Genomic DNA, 20759 nt, shown 5'->3' on the forward strand with positions numbered 1-20759 from the left:
GGTGGGATAAGACTTTTATTTCCTTCCATTTGTGGATACTTTCCAAACTTCCTACAATGAAAATACTCATGCAGAAAGAAAAAACACGTTATAAAAAATATTCAAACAGAATATTTAAGTGGCTAGAAACAACAGAAATGTCATTAGAGCCAACAACAACTTTTATGCATTCTCATAAATTTAAAACCATCAAATTAACACAAGTTTTTAAAAATTTGGAGAACACATTAGAGCTGACACTGTGATAAGCCCTAAACACATATTCAAAAAAGCCACCAATCATCTCAAACCCTATTTCATTATAAGACAGTTTCTGCATGGCCAGGCTCTTTCATCTCAATTCCTTCCACCAGTTTTGAAAACACCATTGGCTTTGAAAATACACTCCTATGCCCTATAATTAATTTTTACCATTAAAAATACCAATAAAAGCTAAGACAAATGTCTTAAAGCATGTGTTCAATTTACGTTACACAACTGTAACGTGTAATTTATCTTGCCAAAGTATTCAGCACTACCTTTCAATATGATGCATTGGCCCCAGTACTCATCACTTAAACCATCCACAAAAGCCGCCAGTGTCTCTGGCTGTCCCCTCTGGCTGAACACAGGATACCTAGGCAGTCAGGTGCCATTACATTGGTCTTTACAAAGTTGCCACAAAGCAGAACTTGATATTTTTTGACGATGAAACACAGTATTCTGAAAACTTCTGAAAAGATTCCGTAAAACAACCTCCTGGCTTGCTGACATTCTGGCCACAAATACCTAAAAGCAAGGACCATGAGGAAGGAGATCTACTTGTCAAAACACCCGAGTAATCAAACAAGGAGAAAATAACCACTCTGCTGGCTCAGTCCACACTACTGCTGCCATTTGCAGGCTGGTGAGCGGCATGGAAGCACAAGAAGCATCTAGTATGTGCCAGGCCCTGTGCTAGGCTAGGAGGTCGACACAAAACAAAAACAGTCTTTGTCCTTCAGGACTCTGAATCTACCACCAAACATTTTGTAAATATTCACCCTGTGCTAGACTGCAAACAAACAGCCCTGCCACCACTTTCCCACCCTGGACCCCCAGGACAAATGCGAAATCATCCCCATAGGTGTCTCACACCGAGGCCACACCTGACCTCAGAGTCTTGCTCATCAAGACACTTCAGGCACCCTCAGCAATCAGAAGTGGCATGTGAGATGAAACCTATGTGCCATCCTGGCCTCGACACAGGGAGGTGCAAGTAAATGAGGTACAGAAGCTCCGAGCTGTGCGTACACAACAGAGTAACTTATGGAAAAGAGATGAGGATGGGCGGGGCACTTAGCCAAGGTGTGGCTTCTCAGGAGGAAAGCCAGGATGGAGACGAACAGGTGACAGGGGAAAGCACTCTAGGTCTGGAGCAGGACTTAAGGAGAACCACAGAGGTGAAAACACAAGATGGGGAACATGGCTGGAGTGGAGTTTATTGTGAGAGACAGCAGGCCATGGCTGAAGGAAGGATCTGAATGGCACTGCAGGAAAACACCACCAGAGCAGGAAGCTATGTGGGCCAGACTCTCCTGTGATCTTGGGGAAGTCACTTCATTTTTCTGGGCTTCAGTTCCCTTGACGTGAATAAGTGAAAGGGGTAGACCAGGGCAGGGGTGGAGAAGCCCGATTCCAGGCCCATAGAAAACATCCCTCATCCACCCCACCACTGTCGCCATGAGCCACTCGCAGACTCGGAGTCCATCTCACCACATCTGCCATAGCAGGACAAGCTGATCTCCAAAAGAGAGCCCGGGATTCTGAGACAAACTGAAGCTATGATGCATCCAGCTTCACCAGGCGATGAGGAGCTTCCACTACTCCCTATAGGCCTAAAATACTTCATCACTCAGTAATAAAATAATACAAGGCGGTCTCTCACCCATCTCCTTAAATTCCTCATTGGTCAGCTCCAGCCACGCAGCGTCCATGTCATTGAGGTCGTAACGACACACACTGTCAGCCAGCGTCCGGATGTCAACATAGCCCAACTCTGGAGGCTCGGAGCCTGACGAGACAATGTATTTTTTGGGCCTGATGAACATGAGGGCTTTCTCTTCAGACACAACCCTAGTTAACAAGAAAACAAGGCAACCAAGTTACTGTTCCTGCCACACAAAAGAAAGTCTGTTAGAAGGCCCCAAGTTAGCTTCCATCTCCAAACTCCCAAACCCCAGGTCATCACCAGGTTAGTAGGGTTAAAACTGTAATGTCATTGCTAATATAAAACTAAGTAGGAGTCGTTGAGGCCCCCAAAAAGGAAACAGGTAAGTGAAAACACTGCAGAAGTCTTCAAAACCAGCTTCTTCCACTTTCTTCCACTTGGCTTCCCGGGACACCACCATGCCCTACCACCATCTATGGCAGCAGCTGCTCTGGCCTGCTGGCAGCACCAAAACTCTGACCCCCTAAGTTTCAAGGGTTAACGATTAAATCACTTTCCACTAACCAGGCCTGCTCCCCCGCTGCTGGAGGCCAAGCACTGGGTTCTCAAGAACATAGAGGAGGCGAGAGCAGCCACACAGGCAGGGCATGCACAGCAGAACGCTGGGGACCCAAGGGGAGAAACTCGTCATCTCTGATCTTAAAAATAAAACCAGGCCTTCCCAATTACTAAGCAATCTAAGAATTAGTCTGAGCCAAGTAGGGGACTCTCCCAAAATGTACTTAGGATCCCAGGACAGGAAGACAAGTTCCCTCTGCCACCCTCTCCCCCAAACTAACACCTGGAGAAGTGCTTTCCACCGCACCCCACTCCAGAGAAACAACAGCAGACGAGAAGCCCAAATCACTCCCAACTTGGAATGAAGGGCCCTCTTCCTAAAAACAAAGGCCCAGCATCAGAGGCCCCACACGCCCACACAACTCCTCCACATCTCTGTGTCAGCAGTCTGCACTAACGTCAACAAGTTGTGCAAAGAGTCTGTCAAAGTATTCTCCCCACCCTTCTAATTACCAGTGATTCTGTCTACATGACACTGAAATGGGCAAACTGAAGGGAGTATTTCTCCTACTCAACCAAGAGCAAGGTTTCAGATGAAAACTTTCATACGTTGTGTGAATACTTACTTCTCTTGTGCTGGGCTCCCTAATGAAATGGAACGATTCAGCGAGCAACTCTTGGATTGGGGTTGCCGAGGCTGAGACAGTGGTGGTGTGCCCCAGATGCAGACTCTACAGCAAACACACTGTGTCTATCCTGCAGAGCCCAGTGAGACTCTCCACTCCACAGGCCAAGAGTCGGGCCTCTGGAGGCATCTGATTGGTCATTTAAGCCTGCATATTTATGTGGACATTTGTCACAGAGATCCCCAAACGACAATAACCAAATTCAATCATCCTGAGTGCCTGCCGAGACGCAAAGTGTGTGAGGACTGAGAGGTAAATTCAGTGCCTACTCAGCAATGGTGAAAGAGGCTCTTGCACAAAGCAGGCAGCGGACTGACGACACAGCAGAGAAACCAGGTGCCAGATGAGCACAAAGGGTGCTCAATCCTCTCTCCCTTCAAGGAGCCTCCAGGTCAGCGGAGCTGGAGGGTGACCGGCTGCAGCTTTATCCTGAGGTGTGCCCTTGAGGACCCAACCCTCCAAGAACCTTAAGGGGAAAAGTGGTGTCTAAGTAAATCCAGAGAAAGCTCCGCATGAGCAACTGGGCGAAGTCCATCCGTAGAAGAATGCATCAAATCACTCCTCCTCTAAAGCTCCCCTTCCACACAATCTAACCGGGCAGGCCTCCTCACACCTGTCCTCCTCAAAGGTAGAGTCTACCACCATGGGACCCAAGAAGCCACCCCTGCTGGTTCCCAACAAGCCCAGACAAGTTCTCCCCAGTAGAGCTGCTCTCCAGAATGAACACACTGAGGGGCAGGGGATGAGGGGGTGCAAGTGCAGAAAAAAAGAGGAAGCAGCTGTTCAACATACAAATTTCCCTCCCCCAGCCAGTCACTTCCCAGAACATCTTGGAATTTGCCCTCCTCTCATAAGAGAGCAGCAGCACCTTCCCAAGATGGCTGTAGCGTTAAGTCTGGAGGCCCACGGCCCTCAAAATCCCCACCCTTTGGACCTGAAGTGTGTTTCTACCACATTTCTATTTCCACTTGAGGCCTCACAGTATTCCACTGCTAACGCAAACACTGCTCTTCCCAGGCACCTGGCTGTCAGGGCAGAAAGGTAACAGTGGGTGAAGAGGCAGCACTTCTGTCCTCGGGGCATGTCTACCTGGCCACGGGCTGAGGGATGGTCCCAGGGCTCACAGGCACCTGGACCCCTTTCTCCCACTCCTGTCTCCAGGGATCGGCCAACACATAGTACTCATCCGGATTCAGCTGGTAGGAGTCATGCAACTTCATGGCGGTGATCAGGTCTGTCCTAAACACCTGGAAAGGAAACAAACGGTCACTGACATTTGATATTTGCATTCTTGTTCAGAGCGCTGGCAGCTGCAGGGTAACCATGGAGCTGCCATGTAACAAGGTCACTGTATGCACAGAGAACCAGTCTGACCTATTACAGGAAACCCCTCAGCCTGCCATGCCCTTGGCCTCTCTCAGGCTTGGGGGTGACGACAGCTCACAGTGCCCTCTCACTCTTCAACTCCACGAAACGGCAATGTCTACAAGAGCAACAGCAAGAAAGAAACCTCACTGTCCTCCCCTGAAAAAGTTCTAAGAACTCTCAATTCACCAAGCAGGCTGCTGAAAACATTCGCCTGAAAATCCCTGGAGGGAGACATTTCACTCAAGGGTGCTCTTTTGGTAAATGTTTAAGAAATAAAACTCCACTAACCACATAAGAACTTCAAGCCAAAACTCAGAACCAGCAGGGCCTCCTCTTCTATACTCAGACTGCCACTGGCCAGCCCCTGCCTCCCAGGGCACCAGGCCTTACGGCAAGGTGCCTGGGGAGCTCAGGTCCTGATTGGCTAGTGTCAGGCAGAAGTATAGGCTGGGAAAATCTGGGAGAGAAGCAATGACAGACCAATGGAGTCAAGTCAGAGAATGGGCTTGCAAAGAACGTGTTTATTTGCACACCTTTGCCTGGTGTAACTTCCACAGGGAAGCGGTATTTGTGGGGAAAGGAGAGGTGGGGGAAGGAGAGGGAGAGAGAGGAAGAAAGAAGAAAGCAAGCTACTACCCTCCCCTCACCCGGCCAAAAACAGATCCACAGGACTCAAAAGTACCCCTCTGCCAAGAGAGCTCCTCAATCCCTCATCACAGGCCGAGAAGGGACCACAGCACAGACACACTCGCGCGCCTGCACCTCCTGACTAGGGTGGGGGAAACGGAGAGGAGACAGCACTGTTCCCCAGCCGGGGCCTCGTCCTCACTTCACTGGTGTCTCAGGGCTCCATAAGGAAGCTCTGACCTTGGCATAAGTGCTGGCCCAAAGTTGTATTTGGCACGGAGCGTGCCTGCGTCTGTACGCTACATGCTCTGTTTACACAAGACACAATGCCGAACTCTCTCTTCTCAGGACAGGGAGTTCTTTCTTGTGCTGCTAAGCACAGTTCACATTATATGCCTGCTAACAGGTCCATATTTGTTTTTCCTGGTAGCTTTTCAGGCTGGTGATCACTTTAATAAACTTCACCATAATAAAGTCTGAGGCAGCATCTGAATGAAAAGACCATTTCTCCAGCCTGCCATTTTGAACACTGCCTTTTCCCCAGTATGCTACTCCTTGTTTCTAAAGTCCCAGGAGCAAGCGAGAGAGAACCAGGCTGTGCACCCTCCACAAAAGCGGGAGTAAGGTCAGGTCCCCTGACAGCACTGAGCTCCTGAAGCAGGTGCCCACCCCAGGTGTGCACTAACTTTATCAGCTGTGCCCTCCCCGCCCCCAAAGAGAAAAGTCCTTTAACACAAAGTCACAGGTCTACATCTTCAGGAAGCAAATCAGTTAAAAACACATTCCAACTGAGTCTTTTAAGTAAAAAATAAGGGAGTTTGCCAAAGAAGGAAAGTCAAACTACAGCAACAAACTGAGATGAGGCCACCTGCCATTCCTTTACTGGAAGACTCAGATGAGGAAGGTCAGAACGGAAACAGATGCCCTCAAATGGAGGACTCCCGAGTCCCTGGCGGAGTTCAACATTAGCACTTTAAGCATCAAGTAGTTTGAACTCAGAGAAATTTTAGAAACAATCTGGACAAAGGGTGAGGGCCAAGGCTGGCACCGTTCATGCTCCCCAGCCCCTCCTCGCTGCTTGGGAAGTCTCCCTGGAGGGGGTTCCAACTACGCCTGGTCTCACCGAGTACCAGCGCCCTATTCGAGTCCCCTGTATTCCTGCCCTGAAATAACAGGAGTCTAGTGTGAACATCAGAAAGGTACGGGGGGCTGTGGAGGCAGCACAGGGAATTTAAAGGGCAGCAGAGCCGCTCGGATACCACAGAAGAGGGAGGGAGCACAGCAGGTTCAAAAGGACAAAGGCCTGGAATAAATCAAGGTGATAACATGGCCACCTGTTCATGAACATTTGGTCTAATGTTTAGGTGTCTCCTGGGATGGCTTTCCACATTTCTAAAAGACATATACTCCTTCCTCGTGGAGGATGTTATTCAACAACTAAATAACTCCAGACTCCTCAACACATCACCTCCCCGCATTCCCATTACAGTTGGGGAAAAGGAAGCAGTACCTCGTGGAAGGTCGGCCTCTGCTCTGCTGCTACAGGATGAGGCTGTCTTTGACGCCATCCTGTTAAGCAGCAGCTCAGAACCAAGCAGCTGAACCAAAAACTCTCTTTCCCATAACCTGTTCACTTGAAAACTGCAATAAACTAAAATGCCTTTTCTTCAATGATTTAAATCCTCAGAGCCCAGCAAAAGTTCTCCGAGAAAACAGATCTCAGGACGGGTAGGGGCCCCTAATCAACAAAGGCCAACAGAGAAATGCACCTAAAAACAATTTAAATAACTAGATAGATAGATGATAGACAGATGGATGGATAGATAGATAGATAGATAAAGTGTGGGGGAGCAGGGAAACATAAGATGAGAAACAAATTGGAAAAAAAGGGGAAGAAGCCTTAAGCAGAATCCCCAAAACAAAACTCCCAGAATTACATTGGGTTGCTGCCAAATAAGCCACAAATCCATGGCCAAAACTAACTTGAGGCTGGCAGTGACTGGCAGGAGCCGAACCCGCTGATCTCCTGGCCAGAGGAAAAGTTGTTAGGAGCCAGCGAAGATGGAACAGAAAAGGAAAAAAAGAATATAATTAATAATAATAGCTAACATTTACTGAGCACTTTTTACGTGCTATGTATGTACTAATCTCTGTGTAATAACCCATTTAATCCTCACAAGAATCCTATGAGGTAAACACACCTGTTATCCCCATCTCACAGATTTGGAAACTGAGGCACAGAGAGGTTAAGTAATTTGCCCAAGATTGCACGGATAGATGTCAATATCAATCAACCAGGTGTATGTGTCAACCGTATGTACTCATGCACACAGGTATGACATGCACAGGCATGCCAGCATTCAGGAAATACCTCCGAAGGCTTCCGATCTTCATGTCTGGAACACGAACTTCTCCTGTGCTGGGATCGGGAATTCTGTGACCAAGTAGTTGACAGGCCTAAAGGAACAAACATCCAAAAAGGAACAATGAGAAGTGCAAAAATCACTGAGTGTTCACCGGTGTCTTGTTTTTTACCAAACTCAGCAAGGCTCACCTCAGCACCACCCCATGAATGAGCCAAGATGCTCTGCCAGAGCCATCCTCTCGGACAGAGCTCCTCTACTCCCGTTACCTATTTAAACCCTCACTTCTCACGGCAGGCTTCACAAGATCCTCCAGCCGGCGCTGGGTTCAGGGATGCTGTGTCGCAGGCACAGCACACAGGGCAGGGGGGGCCTTCTAAGAAGACCATGCAGGCGGAGCCTTCGTCCCTAAGCCTGCACTCCTAAGGGGATGGGGTTTAAAGTCTGACACTAATAAATATGAAATCAACAACATTTGACTCAGTTTTCAGTAAACTTTCTAAATGCTAAATCTTAAAGTCATCCCCCAAAACTTTTTAAAAAGAAGTTTTTGACTTCACAAAACATAAAAACATACATTCTCTAGAACAGGGAAGCTCAGACCTACAGTACAGACTAGGTGCTATGGCCAAATAACCTCTGAAACTGCCTACTCCCCTTTCCCAAGAAAATGCCAATCGGCTCTTTTCTGTCTTTCTTCCAGCGGCGTTCTGATCCTCTGTCCAGCCTCTCCGCCACCAGGCCACGGGAGCTGGAAGCCTACCAGCGCACCCGCGGCTCCTAACTGCCGCCAAGTCTGAGCTCCTCTCAGGCCGAAGACCTCTCTGCAGCACTGACTCCATCCTGCTTGCGGTGCTCCCTCGGCCTTGGTGGCAATTCTCTTCCCTGGTGTCCCCATCCTGTGGGTCCCTCGTCTTCTGTGCATCCCAGAAACATTAGTGTTTCCCCTGAACTCGCGTCTTCTCGCTCCACGTGCTCTCCTGGGAGCTCTCATCCACCCTCACAGTCTTACCCAGCACACTCAGGAGACTGTGAGACCTGCATTCCCACCCCAAGCTCCCTCCCTAGCACCAGGTCCACAGGGCCTTCAGACAGACGTCAAGCCCAGGGTGCTCCTTAGATCGGTCGAGTCAGCACTATAGAAACTGGGCTCAACGTTTTACCCAAACCTGTTCTTCCTCTTCTATTCCTACTTTGATGAATATCATCACCACTTCTACTTAGAAGTCAGAAATCTAAGAGTCAAGACTAGGCTCTCCTCACTCAAGACACATCCAATCAATGGCCAAGTCACATCAATTTAATTGCCTAATACCTCAGAATCCCAGCCCCTCTTCTCCACCTCAGCCGCTGCTGCTGCCACCTGTCACTTGTTATCGGGACAACTGCAATGGCCTCCTGTTTGCAGGTGCCGTACTGCTGCCCGATATCTGAAACTACCCTCACTACCACCTGCAGTGTGACTAACTCCTAAAAACTCACTTCCACCCTGAACACCAACTGTCCCCTGTCCCAGAAATTGACAATACCCAAAAAAATAAAAGCCAAAACCTGAGGGAACCACCATTCTATCAGGAAAATCACTTGTCACTCAAACAGGAAGTTCTTATCTCTATAGATTCCAGTAACGAGGGACACAGAATCAAAGCATGCTTAAGACCTTGGAGACATTAAGAAATAGATTCTGTCCATAAGCCTATTATCAGATTTGCAATGACCAAGACTAAATGGGATTGCCAAGCTGCCCTCTGACAGGGAAGAGGTCAGCACTAGCCTTGATCATCAGTTCTGAGGCCTGTTAGTGGGTCAACTGACTGTCCCCTGTCAGGCCAGCTGAATCAGATTTCCTACAGGTGGCCTTACTGTATTGTTCAGTAATATTTTAGAAAATTCTTCTTTAAAAAATAATATTGGGGCTGGCCCCAGGGCGTAGTGGTTAAGTTTGGCGCGCTCTGCTTCAGCAGCCCAGGTTTACGGGTTCGGATCCTGGACGTGGACCTATACCACTCAGCCACGCTGTGGCAGTGACCCAGATACAAAGTAGAGGAAGACTGGCACAGTTGTTAGCTCAGAGCTAATCTTCCTCAAGCAAAAAACAAGGAAGACTGGCAACAGATGTTAGCTCAGAGCTAATCTTTCTCAGCAAAAAATAATAATAATAATAATAATAGCAAGTACGTCTCTTTAGACTCCAAATGAACAAAAAGTTTCATTCCCATATTGAAAGAAATATTCTGGGCACACTGGGGTGAGCCCAACTTGCAGAAGTTCTAAATCTGGTCATCACTGGAAAAAGGAAGACAGAAGCTAAGTTAGGAACCTGGAGAGGAAGGCGGCTGGGTGGCTCCTGTCTTTAGCTAGGCCCCTCTTTCACCCTCTGGTCCTGCAGGGCATCCTTCAGCCAGCCCACAGGCTGAAAGAAGAGATGGGAAGAGCGCACACAGCTCTACATGGGATTGCCCAAGGGTTCAGGGAGGGGAAAAAAGACGCAGGGCAGAAAGTGATGGCCCCTGTACTGTGAATTACTGTGCAAAAGGTTATAAATGAAAAAATAAATTAAAAAGAATCACTTCATTGCTGTACTTTAAAAACTAACATGGGGTGGGGGGAGGTGAGACCTTACAGTCAAACACTTGCAGAGTTAAAGCAGAAACAACAAATTGGTGCATTCTTGGTTTTTGTAACCCTCTTGCCTCTTCTTGGGGATCTGTCAGGATCCCTCCAGGGTAGTTTCCAAGGTTCCCAGGAAGCTTGCAGCTTTGCTGGCATAAAACACAACCCAAGTAATGGCAATCATTTAGAAACTTTTCCTAGGACTGCTCCTATATTATTGAAAAATGGTGTCTGCACCAGATTTGCTTTAAAAACAGATATCCAAAGATGCTAAAATCTGGTATCTGATGGTATTACGCAAGAGAAACTTTGGTCCACCCAGAAATAGTCTGTCCTTCTTCCTTTTAATTTACCAAATGCAAAAGGAGGAAGAGAAAAATTAATCCCACTTAACTCACTTTGCAGAAAAGGAAAGACTGGGGAAAAGCTAAGTTTAAATTGTCATTGACATAAGGAATGTTCTTAGCTGATTTATCAAAGCCAAAAACCAGAAACCACCCAAACATATACCAACAGAATGAATGATTAAACAAATAGTGGTGTATCCATACAATTTACTACCCAAATTGTAGTACATCCATACAACAAAATATTACCCACCAATTAAAAAGAATAAGCTATTGATACATGCAACATGGATGAATGCTGGAATAATTATGTGGAGTGAAAGAAGCCAGACAAAAAGAGTACATATGATATTATTCCATTTATATAAAACTCTGGAAAAGATAAACTAATCTAGAGTGACAGCGAGTAGATCAGTGGTTGACTGGAGAAAGGGGAGAGGAAGGATTATCTTGAGTTTTATAATTTCATGGGTGTAAACATGTCACAGTGTATCAAAGTATACACTTTAAATGTGTGCAGAAAATAAGTGATGATTTTCTATCATCCATTAATAGCAAAGGAAAAAAAAAATGCTCCATTTTACTTTACACAGGTGGTTTGTGTAAAACCTCGACTTTGCTGCTGACCCAGGTGAGAATCGGGGACAGGGGACGAGAGGACTCATCCATGTCGAGCAGCAGGTACCGTTGCTGGTGATCTCCTCCTCCTCATTTACTTGCTCATCAAAAACTATGTCAAGACCCAGAATGACTATTTACAGCATACAGTATACCTAAGTCAGAGCTGTGCACACAGCAGAGTCTCAATAAATTTTTTTTTAAGTGGACAAAAATATAGTGTAGTTGTTTAGGACAGACAGACAGTCGTGCTCAACAAGAACCATCACTGTAACTCAAGAACTGAAGGTGGCAGGTACCACGAATATGCTCCTGGTTTACCTATTAGAAGACAGGCTTTTGAGCTCATGGTAAATGAAGTCATGGAAAATGAAGCAATAATGCATTTAAAGACGCGTGGGGGGACACTGCTTCCTGACTGGAATGTACCTCCATCTACAGAAATACTCACGCAAAGTCCACAGGCAAGAGACACAAAGCAAGTGTCCTAACCTTACTACACCAGTTCCCCTCCCCACAGCATGCTCTCCTCCAGGTACGTCCCAGATGGTCAAGAAGCTCCCGGAATATGATCCAAACAAAAATAATTTGCATCCTTTTTAATTTAAAAAATTTATATTATAGAACTGTTTTTTTAAAGTCTGTGAGTGCAAAAAAAATTTAAACCAGAAATGAGAGTATTTCAAACACCAAAAGGCCTGAGAGACAGTGATTTATGCTATAGCAAAACACCAGCCACTCGTTAGCTCTAGAAACCGTGTGCTAAGATTATGCTGGGTTGGTGCTGCATTTAGTTTTTGTTTTCAGAGTGCTAACATTTAATGACAAACTAAATTAAGAATATGGCAAGTAAAATTTTGTTTTATTTTCTTGTTGCTTTCAGGAAAAGAGTTGAGAACTCTAAAAATTTGGCAATAACGACTAAAATTATTTTACTGCTCACACACAAGATACTATTACCTACAGTTAAGTCCACCCTAGTGACAAGTGTAAGCGACTTTAAAAATTATGACATGTACACTGTTTGAGTAACAACAATTCTATATTAAACACTGAAAAGAATGAATGGAAAAAATGTCTTGTTTTGTTTTACTATCCACAACTTCCATTAAAAGAGATCTTTTTGGGGTAATAATAAAAATTATAAAAGGCTCAGAGATTGCAGCATCGTGAGTACGGATCCTGTGCATGCACTGCATTCTAAACCCTCCTTTCTGGTCCTACTATGCAGATATCTCACTCTCCTTTGAAATAGTAAAAATAGCCATGCTGTCTTGCCCTAGATCTAAAATAAGGAAAAATCTCAAGAGTAAACCTAATATATATTGCACACACCTCCCATATTTGGTAATTCGTGTGTGTTAAGCCTCCCAGATTGTGCAGCACGTGAAACGTTCAAAAGTTAGAATGAATGGTGGCAGACGCTGGGTGTTCACACCACCACAAAACGCAGACTACGAAAGAGCCTCACCACTGAGCAAATGGCGAATCTCCTGTCTCAGATCCTGCATTCTAGACACTAAATAATATGCTAGTGTCTTTAGGAGCGTTAAACCAGTTTAACAAAGTAAGGGGCTTGGGACCAGCAACTATCGAGTCCAGCAGGCCAGCCGGTGTCGCTGCAATAGTGCAGACTTGAGACACGCACCTGTGCATTACTTCAAGGCAAGGCTAGCCCTGTGCAAGCAAAGCAGGGCCGTGGAAATTCCCATCTGAAAGTAGGCAAATTTACTGCAGTCACTGCCCATGTGCCTTAACTGCATGACAGAAGACACGCCTCTAATACAACTGCCGTTTCTATCAGGGGCTGACCCACACCTCCCACAGATCTTCCATCCCAGCATAGCTCAATGCCATGGCCCAACTCACTTCCACCTTCCGAAATACAAAAGCTCAACACAATACATCCAAACAACTGGCCCAGGAATGTTTCAACATACTGAAATACACTTGGGCCTTCAACCAACTGACACACAAATGTTTCATAGTCACCCAGCACTTCTGCTGAGGTGCAAGTCCAAGGACCAGAGAAGATTAGTCTCTAGACTAGATCATTTTGTGCTAGTTGCTCCTTGAGCCCAAGATGATGCTCTGCCTGTCAATGTCAAAGCCAAGCCACAAGTCAGGTTTGAAAAGGGGCAACCCCATCCCCACGTGCCTTGAGGAGACATGGGTACAATACAGTCAGCTCTCCATATCTGCTGGTTCCACATCCACGGATTCAACTAACCACAGATCAAAAGGCCTACAATAGTTGCATCTGCACTGAATATGTACAGACTTTTTTTTGTCGTCATTATTCCCTAAACAATATAGTATAGCAACTATTTACATAGCACTTACATTGTCTTAGGTATTATAAGTAATCTAGAGATGATCTGAAGTACACAGAAGGATATGTGTAGATTATATGCAAATACTACATCACTTTCTATAAGAGACTTGAGCATCCACGGATTTTGATATCCGCAGGAGTCCTGGAACCAATCCCCGCGGATACCTGAGGGACAATTCTACACAGTCTGCGGTATCTGAGCCAAAATTTCTAAACTTCAAGAATTCCTACACAACTCCTTGGTGTCACAAGATGCAACTGATGGGGGAAAATGAGCAAATCAAAGGTACCGTCAAACAGGAACAGAAATGGAAGCAGAGTTAACTTTCACGCAAAAGAGAAACCAGGGGAGACTTGCATGAAGGTTAGCAAGCACAGCCAGTCAAACAAGAAAATGAGAGCCAGTTATCAACAAATGTAAGGGAATCCATTAAATGCAGGAGACATAAAGGGGTCCAAAGCAGAAAGTGTTTCAACCACTAAAAGTTTTGGTCTCTCTTCATTATTTATCTGTAAGCTGGAGAGAACCCAGAAAAACAGAAGTCCTCACATAATTTCATCTTTGCCACTCACCAACCTGCATTTCCAAGTGCACAATGAGTAGGTTTGCATTTTACTCAGCTCTTTTCTGCACCTTCATTATCACAGGTGATGGAGCAGAGCTCAGCTGGATAACTGGAGAAGTCAGAATTGTTTCAGGGTCAAAGCAGGTGTGGAAACCAGGAGACCAGGGAGGCCTCCCACAAGGTGCCTGGTTCTGGACTCCCGGCCACACCCCAGGCCTTCCCACAGGGAGGTCAACACGTTAGGACATTAGGCAGGAAAAGGAAGCCCCACTTCACAACTTTAGGAAAAACTTTGCTTCACAACTTTAGGAAAAACTTTAAAGTTATCAGCATACTTCTCTCATACTTCTCTCAATTGGAAAGTAAAGAAACCAATTTCCCTCGGGGTCTTTGAGAGGCACCACATTTAAAAACAACCCAAAAAACAAAAACACTATTTACATTCAGCTCCTTCTTCCTAGAGGAAGACTCTATGTTTTGAAAAAACTTACCAAATGAACAGTATTCATTAAGTACTATTTAATTCTTGTCTTACTTTAAAGGGAAAAATATAAGGATGCTGATCAGAGCTGTTAATTGGCCTGGGATAACCAATAATATATAATTCCTGCCAAAAGCAAGGAGATGATGTTTTCATTACCCTCTGTAGCTTTATTGAAGATAAAGATGCAATCCCCTTTACGTTTGGAAATACTGAAAATAGCTGGTGGATCCCATTCCCACATTTGCCAAACCCCCTAAGGACAGAAGATCCTGGGCTGGGAAGCAGGAAATGAAGGGCTTGTTTCCCTGGGCCACACTCTGGCACGATGTGTAACTTCACAGATTGGGTGGGCCACCCAGTCCCAGGAGCCTAGCAATTACAGATGAAGTTTGCCAACACCCCAAGGCGACTTCATCCAACGGCAGGGCCGGCCCTCAAGGGCACCTGGAGAAAGGCTTCCACAACTATGACTGCAGCTGGACGAAGGCTTGCACTGGCACAGAAAATGCCCATCTGTCCCCGACTGTAAATACCACAGTGGTATTCCCCTGGACCAGGCCAGGAATCAAAGCAAAGGGCTCCAACCCAGAGGCCAGCCGGGCCCAGCAGTGGCCGCGGCTGGTGCTGGGGCCCCGTGCTGACGTCTGCAGCTGCCTCTCCTCCACTTGGACGTGCTCTGCCTTGGGCTGGGAGCTGCTGCCAAAATTCTGTCAGGGCTACAGGCTGGAGAAGCTGGGGAGTGGCCACTGCACAGCCCCAGCCCTTCTTCCAAGCAGGGCTTTCCACGTACCCAGCCGTGGCTGAGGGCAGGCTCAGTTCTGTGGACTTGACTGCAGGGGCAGAAGGCACCCTACTCAGACCACCATGGGCCTACACAAAAGGATGGGCTCCAATGCAAACAGGCAAGCTGGTGGCAGAGGCCTACACTGTGAAGCAGCTACCCTCAGAGAGGGGGTATATCCATGCCATTCCATGGCATGGATATAAGCATATTTTTATAAGGCTTGGCATTCCAAGGGTCCTTAATGAGAGTTGTTTGCTTACCAGTATCATCATCCACCATAATTACCAAATCATTAAGCCTGGACAGACAGCACAGCCATAAAGCATCAACACGTGCTTTATTCTGAACCAATTGTATGACAAAAGGATGGCCTGCCTTCTTTCCACTAACAGCCATCATTCCCGTCCTCTACCAACACCATCAGATCTCCATGTCTAGCCTGAGTAGAACCCAGCTTCTTGGTCTATCTAGGTTAGCCCTCCGGTACCCTACAAATATTTACCTTAATCCTCTGCCCCTACCTTCTTCAGGGAGGCCAGCGCAGACAGGAGCATATCAGGAGGAGGAAGAAAAAGGCCCATCACCAATAAGGTGACTTTTGATGGACACACTTTCAGTGGGGACTTCAGGCACTCTCTTCCTCCTTCCTTTCTAACCAGAGTTCTGGATGGAAATACATGTTGAGCTGAAGCATTTGATTTTCTAGGGCTGAATCGTGTCCCCCCAAAATTCATATGTTGAAGCCTAACCCCCAGTACCTCAGTACCCAGTACCTTTATTTGGAGATAAAGCCTTTACAGGGGTGATTAAGTTAAATGAAGTCATCAGGGCTGGCCTAATCCAATCTCACTGGCGTCCTTATAAGAGGACATCTAGACACAGATACACCAGGGATGCATGTGAGGGACGGCCATGTGAGCACACAGTAAGAAGGCAGCCATCTGCAAGCCAAGGAGAGAGGCCTCAGAAGAAGGCAAACCTGCCGACACCTTGATCTTGGACTTCCAGCCTCTGGAACTGTGAGAAAATAACTATCTGTTGTTTAAGCCACTCAGTCTGTGGTATGTGTTACGGCAGCCCAACAAGACTAATACAAGGTCCTTTGGGGCTACTTGGAGCCTCTGGACAGCTGAGAAGGACGAGACTGTGCCATAGTCCAGAAGTTCCTGTCCAATATGGTAATTACTAGCCAAAGTGTGGCTTTTTAAATTTAAATATTAAATTAAATTAAAATTAAGTAAAATTTAAAAATTCAGTTCTCAATTACACTAGATTCGAACATTTCCAACCTATTGGGTAGCTCCAGTCCAGAAAGCAGAAGACTCTAAGCCCGAGAGAAATTCCTGGAGAACCTTTTCTAACCTAGCTCTCCCAGGGAGGAAATGAAGCGGTGATGAGAGCAGTGAGCATAAACCTGTTGCTCAATGCAAAAAAATATTAAAATAGGACTCTCAGCCTTTTATTGGGCACTATTAGTATGTGGAGGTAATTCATGAAACCTTCTTCTCATTAATTCTCAACCTAAAAATCAAGATTTCCTTTTTTTTTGTAATTGCTGCAGGGCAAAACTGTGTACTCAAGCAAGCAGCAAGCATTTATTGAGTACTTATAACTCCTGAGGACACTGATTAGGCATGTTTCTGCCTCAAGGAGTAAAAAGCCTAAGTCAATATCAGAAAACAGGTAGTGAGGGCAGTGAAAGGACAAGTGCTAAGAAGTTCAGAAGGCCCTCCCAAAGGCTCTGACGGGGGGCTTTCACTGCCTGTGCTTGGGCACAGACCCCAATACCTCTTCCTGAAACAAAAGGAAAGCCCTTCTCTCTGGTGCCCCTCCTCCTGTGTGATCCTCCTTCCCTCCCCCACTTCACTCTACCCCTGTGCCAAACATCAGCAGCTCCCACCGTCTCCTCCCCAAGTCCCAACCCCTGAGCTCCTCAATCCCAGCCCTTCAAGATCTGGTCGCACCTTACCTTCGCACATATCCCCAAACACTGACACCCCTCCCACAACCACCAATTCTACTTCCCACTGCTCCATGCCTGTACCCGAAGCTCCAATCCCAAGGCAGTGTTTGAGTTCTTCTGTTTCACGTTTCTGGTCCCCGCCTATGTTTTCCGTGGCTGTCAGTGTGGTCACCTGTAGCAGCAAAGCCCTGCTTTCTAATTTGCAGCTTTTAATTTGCTAAAAACTTAAGAGACCAGAAAACTAAAAACCACCCTGCTTGCCTAAAAACTATTTCATCCTTCAGGACCTGCCCAATTTGCATCTCCTCCATAGGTTTCCCTGGCCCTCCTCTCCTCTGAAGTTGTGCCTACGTATGTACATTTCCACAGCGTGTCAAAAAGACAGTTCCATTAATGCCCTTATGACTTTCTATCAGAGCTCGATTTTATGTATCAGAGCTCGATTTTATGTATGTCTAAGACAGAGTTCCTTGAAAGCAGGCCCAAAATCTTTCCCAGCACTCAGCAGAGCAAGTATTCTTTCACAATTTCCCGGGTTTAATCTGTAATGTGAAACATGAGCTAATGGCTGGAGCTCAGGCACTGTGCTAGGTACAAAACTTCCTTGTTATCTGAGGGGACTCTTCCCCAAGTAGTCTGTTAGCTTCTCAATACACAGACGCTGTGTGACATTTATTTTGACTGCCTGGAAGCCAACTAACTTCTGGTTCTCAGCTGTACTGTGAAAATATGAGGATGCCAGAGAGCAGAAATGCAGACAGTAGTAGTATTAAATACAGTCCTGTTAAAACCAAGTGAAGGGTGCTGACTCCTGACCTACTAAAAACCTGTACTTAATATCTTCACGTCACACTAGGCAGTCCTCAATCTCCCTTTGTATCAGGTTGGACTAGCTAATAATTAACTGGCTTCAATTAAGTTCCCTTTTCATAAAGAGCAACTGTGAAGCCATAAATGATGTTTAGGAAAAACAGACTCACCAGGAGCTCCTGGAAGTAGATTATTCATCCTTGGGTAACAAACAGGAAGGCTGAGGAATGCCCGCCTGCAGTCAACCTTGCCCAGAAAGATCTGGTTACAGACCTGCAGCATCACACTCACATGGTTTCTCCAAGCCTTCGCCGTCTCTGACCCGCCTGATAGGCGAAGGGCCTCAGCTATTTAAAGCATTACATTAAAAAATCATGTTTTTACACTGACCCAAACCCTGGTAGGCTCCAAGAACAACAGAGCAGGACTTACTGCCATTGTCGTCAGAATCCTCACTGCTGCTGGGAAGGCGACCTCGTTTCATGGTCTCCCCGGGAAACAGCAGGCAGCCTGCAAAGCAATGAGACAGCACTTAACCCAGGAGGATAACACACAATCATCAAGTTGTGCTTCAGATGGCAGCCCAGGACTCACAGCACACAAAAGCAAACAATCGCTTTAAGTAGCATTTGAATTATAAATAAAAAACCAAAGATACATAATTAGGTGCAATCATTAACAGAACAGGTTCAAAAATGACGGGGAGAGGTGGAGAAGTCACATATCAGTAGGTCTCCCAAAGGTGCCTGGTTTCTCCCTCTTGTGACATTATCACTACAACTACTCCAGGAGTCTCTAACTGACTGGCGGCAAGCACTGCAGAAAACAACCCAAGGCAATGAACACGGACGGGGCTTCCTCACTAGAGAGAAATTCATATTTTCCACGTGTACGTGGGGGTGGGGGTGGGGCTTTGCCTGAATGTGTGAATATTTACACTGCACTGGGCATGATTATGCTTCTCAGGCAAATTTTGCTAAAAGAATCCTAAAAGCCAAATAACCTAGAGTTCTAGGAACAAAACAAATGAGGTAATGGGACTGCAGATGCCTCCTCTGGCCATCTCCAACCCTTCAGCAATTCACAGCTGGAACAGGAAGGGACCACAGACATCATATAATTCTGATCCAGACCCCTCCCGTCTACTCATTAGGAAATTGAAGCCAAAAAAGGTTGAAGCAGCGACTTGCCCAAAGTCACATCGTGGGCAGGGAGCTTCTAATTTCAAATCCAATTTCACTACACTGCACCCCAACTCCTTTCAAGCCTGGTCCAACCTAACCCAGCGAAACTAAGAAACAGTCTGTACAGACACCCGGCCCACTTTGCCAACTCCTTCCAGGTAGCTGGTGATACCACCAAGTAAGAGAAAGACTGCACTTAGGAAGGAGGGCAGTGGACCAAGATTGAATGGCCAGTCACTGAACCTATAAAGATGGACTCACGGTAATATTCACACAAGGCAGCTCTCTAAACAAATCCAAAAAGCTTTTCCAAACTAAAATTATTGATCACTTTGACATCTTTAGGGCCCTGATATTCCACAGACCAACGATTCCCAACGAAGGAGGAGGGCTTTTCAAGTCAGAAGTACCTATCCAGCCCCTTAGAAAAGTACATTCCAACCTCTCCCTCATTGGGAATCACAGCACTAGAATGCGGTGTGCTGCCTAGAGAGCAGTACACAAGAATAGCGTGGAGAAAAGTCTGGAGAACCACTGTGCTAGGAGAAGACAGAAATTAAAAACCTGAAGGCCCACTCTAAATGGACCTATAAAAGAGAAGTCAAAAAACGCAGAAAGCACATCATACAATGCAGTCTGTTCCCACCTACAAAACAGACCTATAAGAGTCATTCAAATATCCAAGCCCCTAATCAATAATTCCAAAATTTTATATTTTCTTTCTGAGACACCTACCCAATTATAGTTTGTGGGGTTTTGTTTACCAATTGATTCTTAAAAAATCTTTAAAAGAATTTACCAGGTAGGAGCCGGACATGAGTCCTGATCTGGGTCATGAGCTATCTGTGGGCTAAGGTTTCATACTCTGGGGCAGTCACTGTCCTAAAATCCACCTACCCCCTTTCTGCAGAGCCTCTTTACCCGTAACTCTAACACCCAGCAACCTACAACTCAGCCTTGGGCAGGCCCACTCCAGTCAAAAACTTCCATGACCAACACTCCCCAAGTGGGGAGTGGCTCACTCACCACTTGAAATGATTGTGTTCCCCGCCCTGTTACCCACCGTGTGAACAAAATACCAACTGCTGACAGCTAAACTCTCCTCCAACCTTCCAGAGCAGGCACCCCTGCTCCCCTCTGGATTCAACAGGAGTTACAAAGAGAAAAGGGAAAGGCAACGGACCACGCATTCCTAACAAGAGCTTCAGCTCCCCAAAGCCTATGTCACAAGAGAGCTTAAAAAATAAATAAATAAAATGCTACCTAAAGAGGAATTCCTTAAAAGTAACAGCATGATGTGACAGAGCAAGAAAAATGCAGTTCCCACCCCATGGGTGGGTGTGAGAACCATGAGGAGAAAGGGGCTAAGAAAGCCCATAAAACACTCCCCAGCTGGAAACAAGGAAACAAATGCGGATAACATCCTCACTGATTCGGACAACTTAAATTTACCTAAATAGAAGAGCTTAGAGAACTTAGAATCTTTTTGAATCAGAATGCCTTCCTCCTAGTTTTCAACCACAACTCCCAGAGAAAGCACTTAC

General features: G+C 46.1%; 1 protein-coding gene across 6 annotated transcripts in view; it reads right to left on the reverse strand.

The window, feature by feature from the left end:
• Positions 1–20759, reverse strand: part of JADE1 (jade family PHD finger 1) — a 58962-nt gene that overhangs the window by 22854 nt on the left and 15349 nt on the right. For all 6 annotated transcript variants that reach the window (XM_087437626.1, XM_014784525.2, XM_087437624.1 and 3 more), the window contains exons 2-5: positions 18464–18541; positions 7520–7605; positions 4243–4400; positions 1907–2094 (exon numbers count right to left, since the gene is read on the reverse strand). In XM_087437626.1, the coding sequence (XP_087293752.1) occupies positions 1907–2094; positions 4243–4400; positions 7520–7605; positions 18464–18515 (484 nt within the window). In that variant the 5' untranslated portion in view covers positions 18516–18541. The remainder of the gene's footprint in view (positions 1–1906; positions 2095–4242; positions 4401–7519; positions 7606–18463; positions 18542–20759) is intronic.

The sequence above is a fragment of the Ceratotherium simum genome, chromosome 12 (genome assembly GCF_057802395.1).
Source record: "Ceratotherium simum simum isolate JZ-2026a chromosome 12, ASM5780239v1, whole genome shotgun sequence".
Taxonomy (NCBI): domain Eukaryota; kingdom Metazoa; phylum Chordata; class Mammalia; order Perissodactyla; family Rhinocerotidae; genus Ceratotherium; species Ceratotherium simum.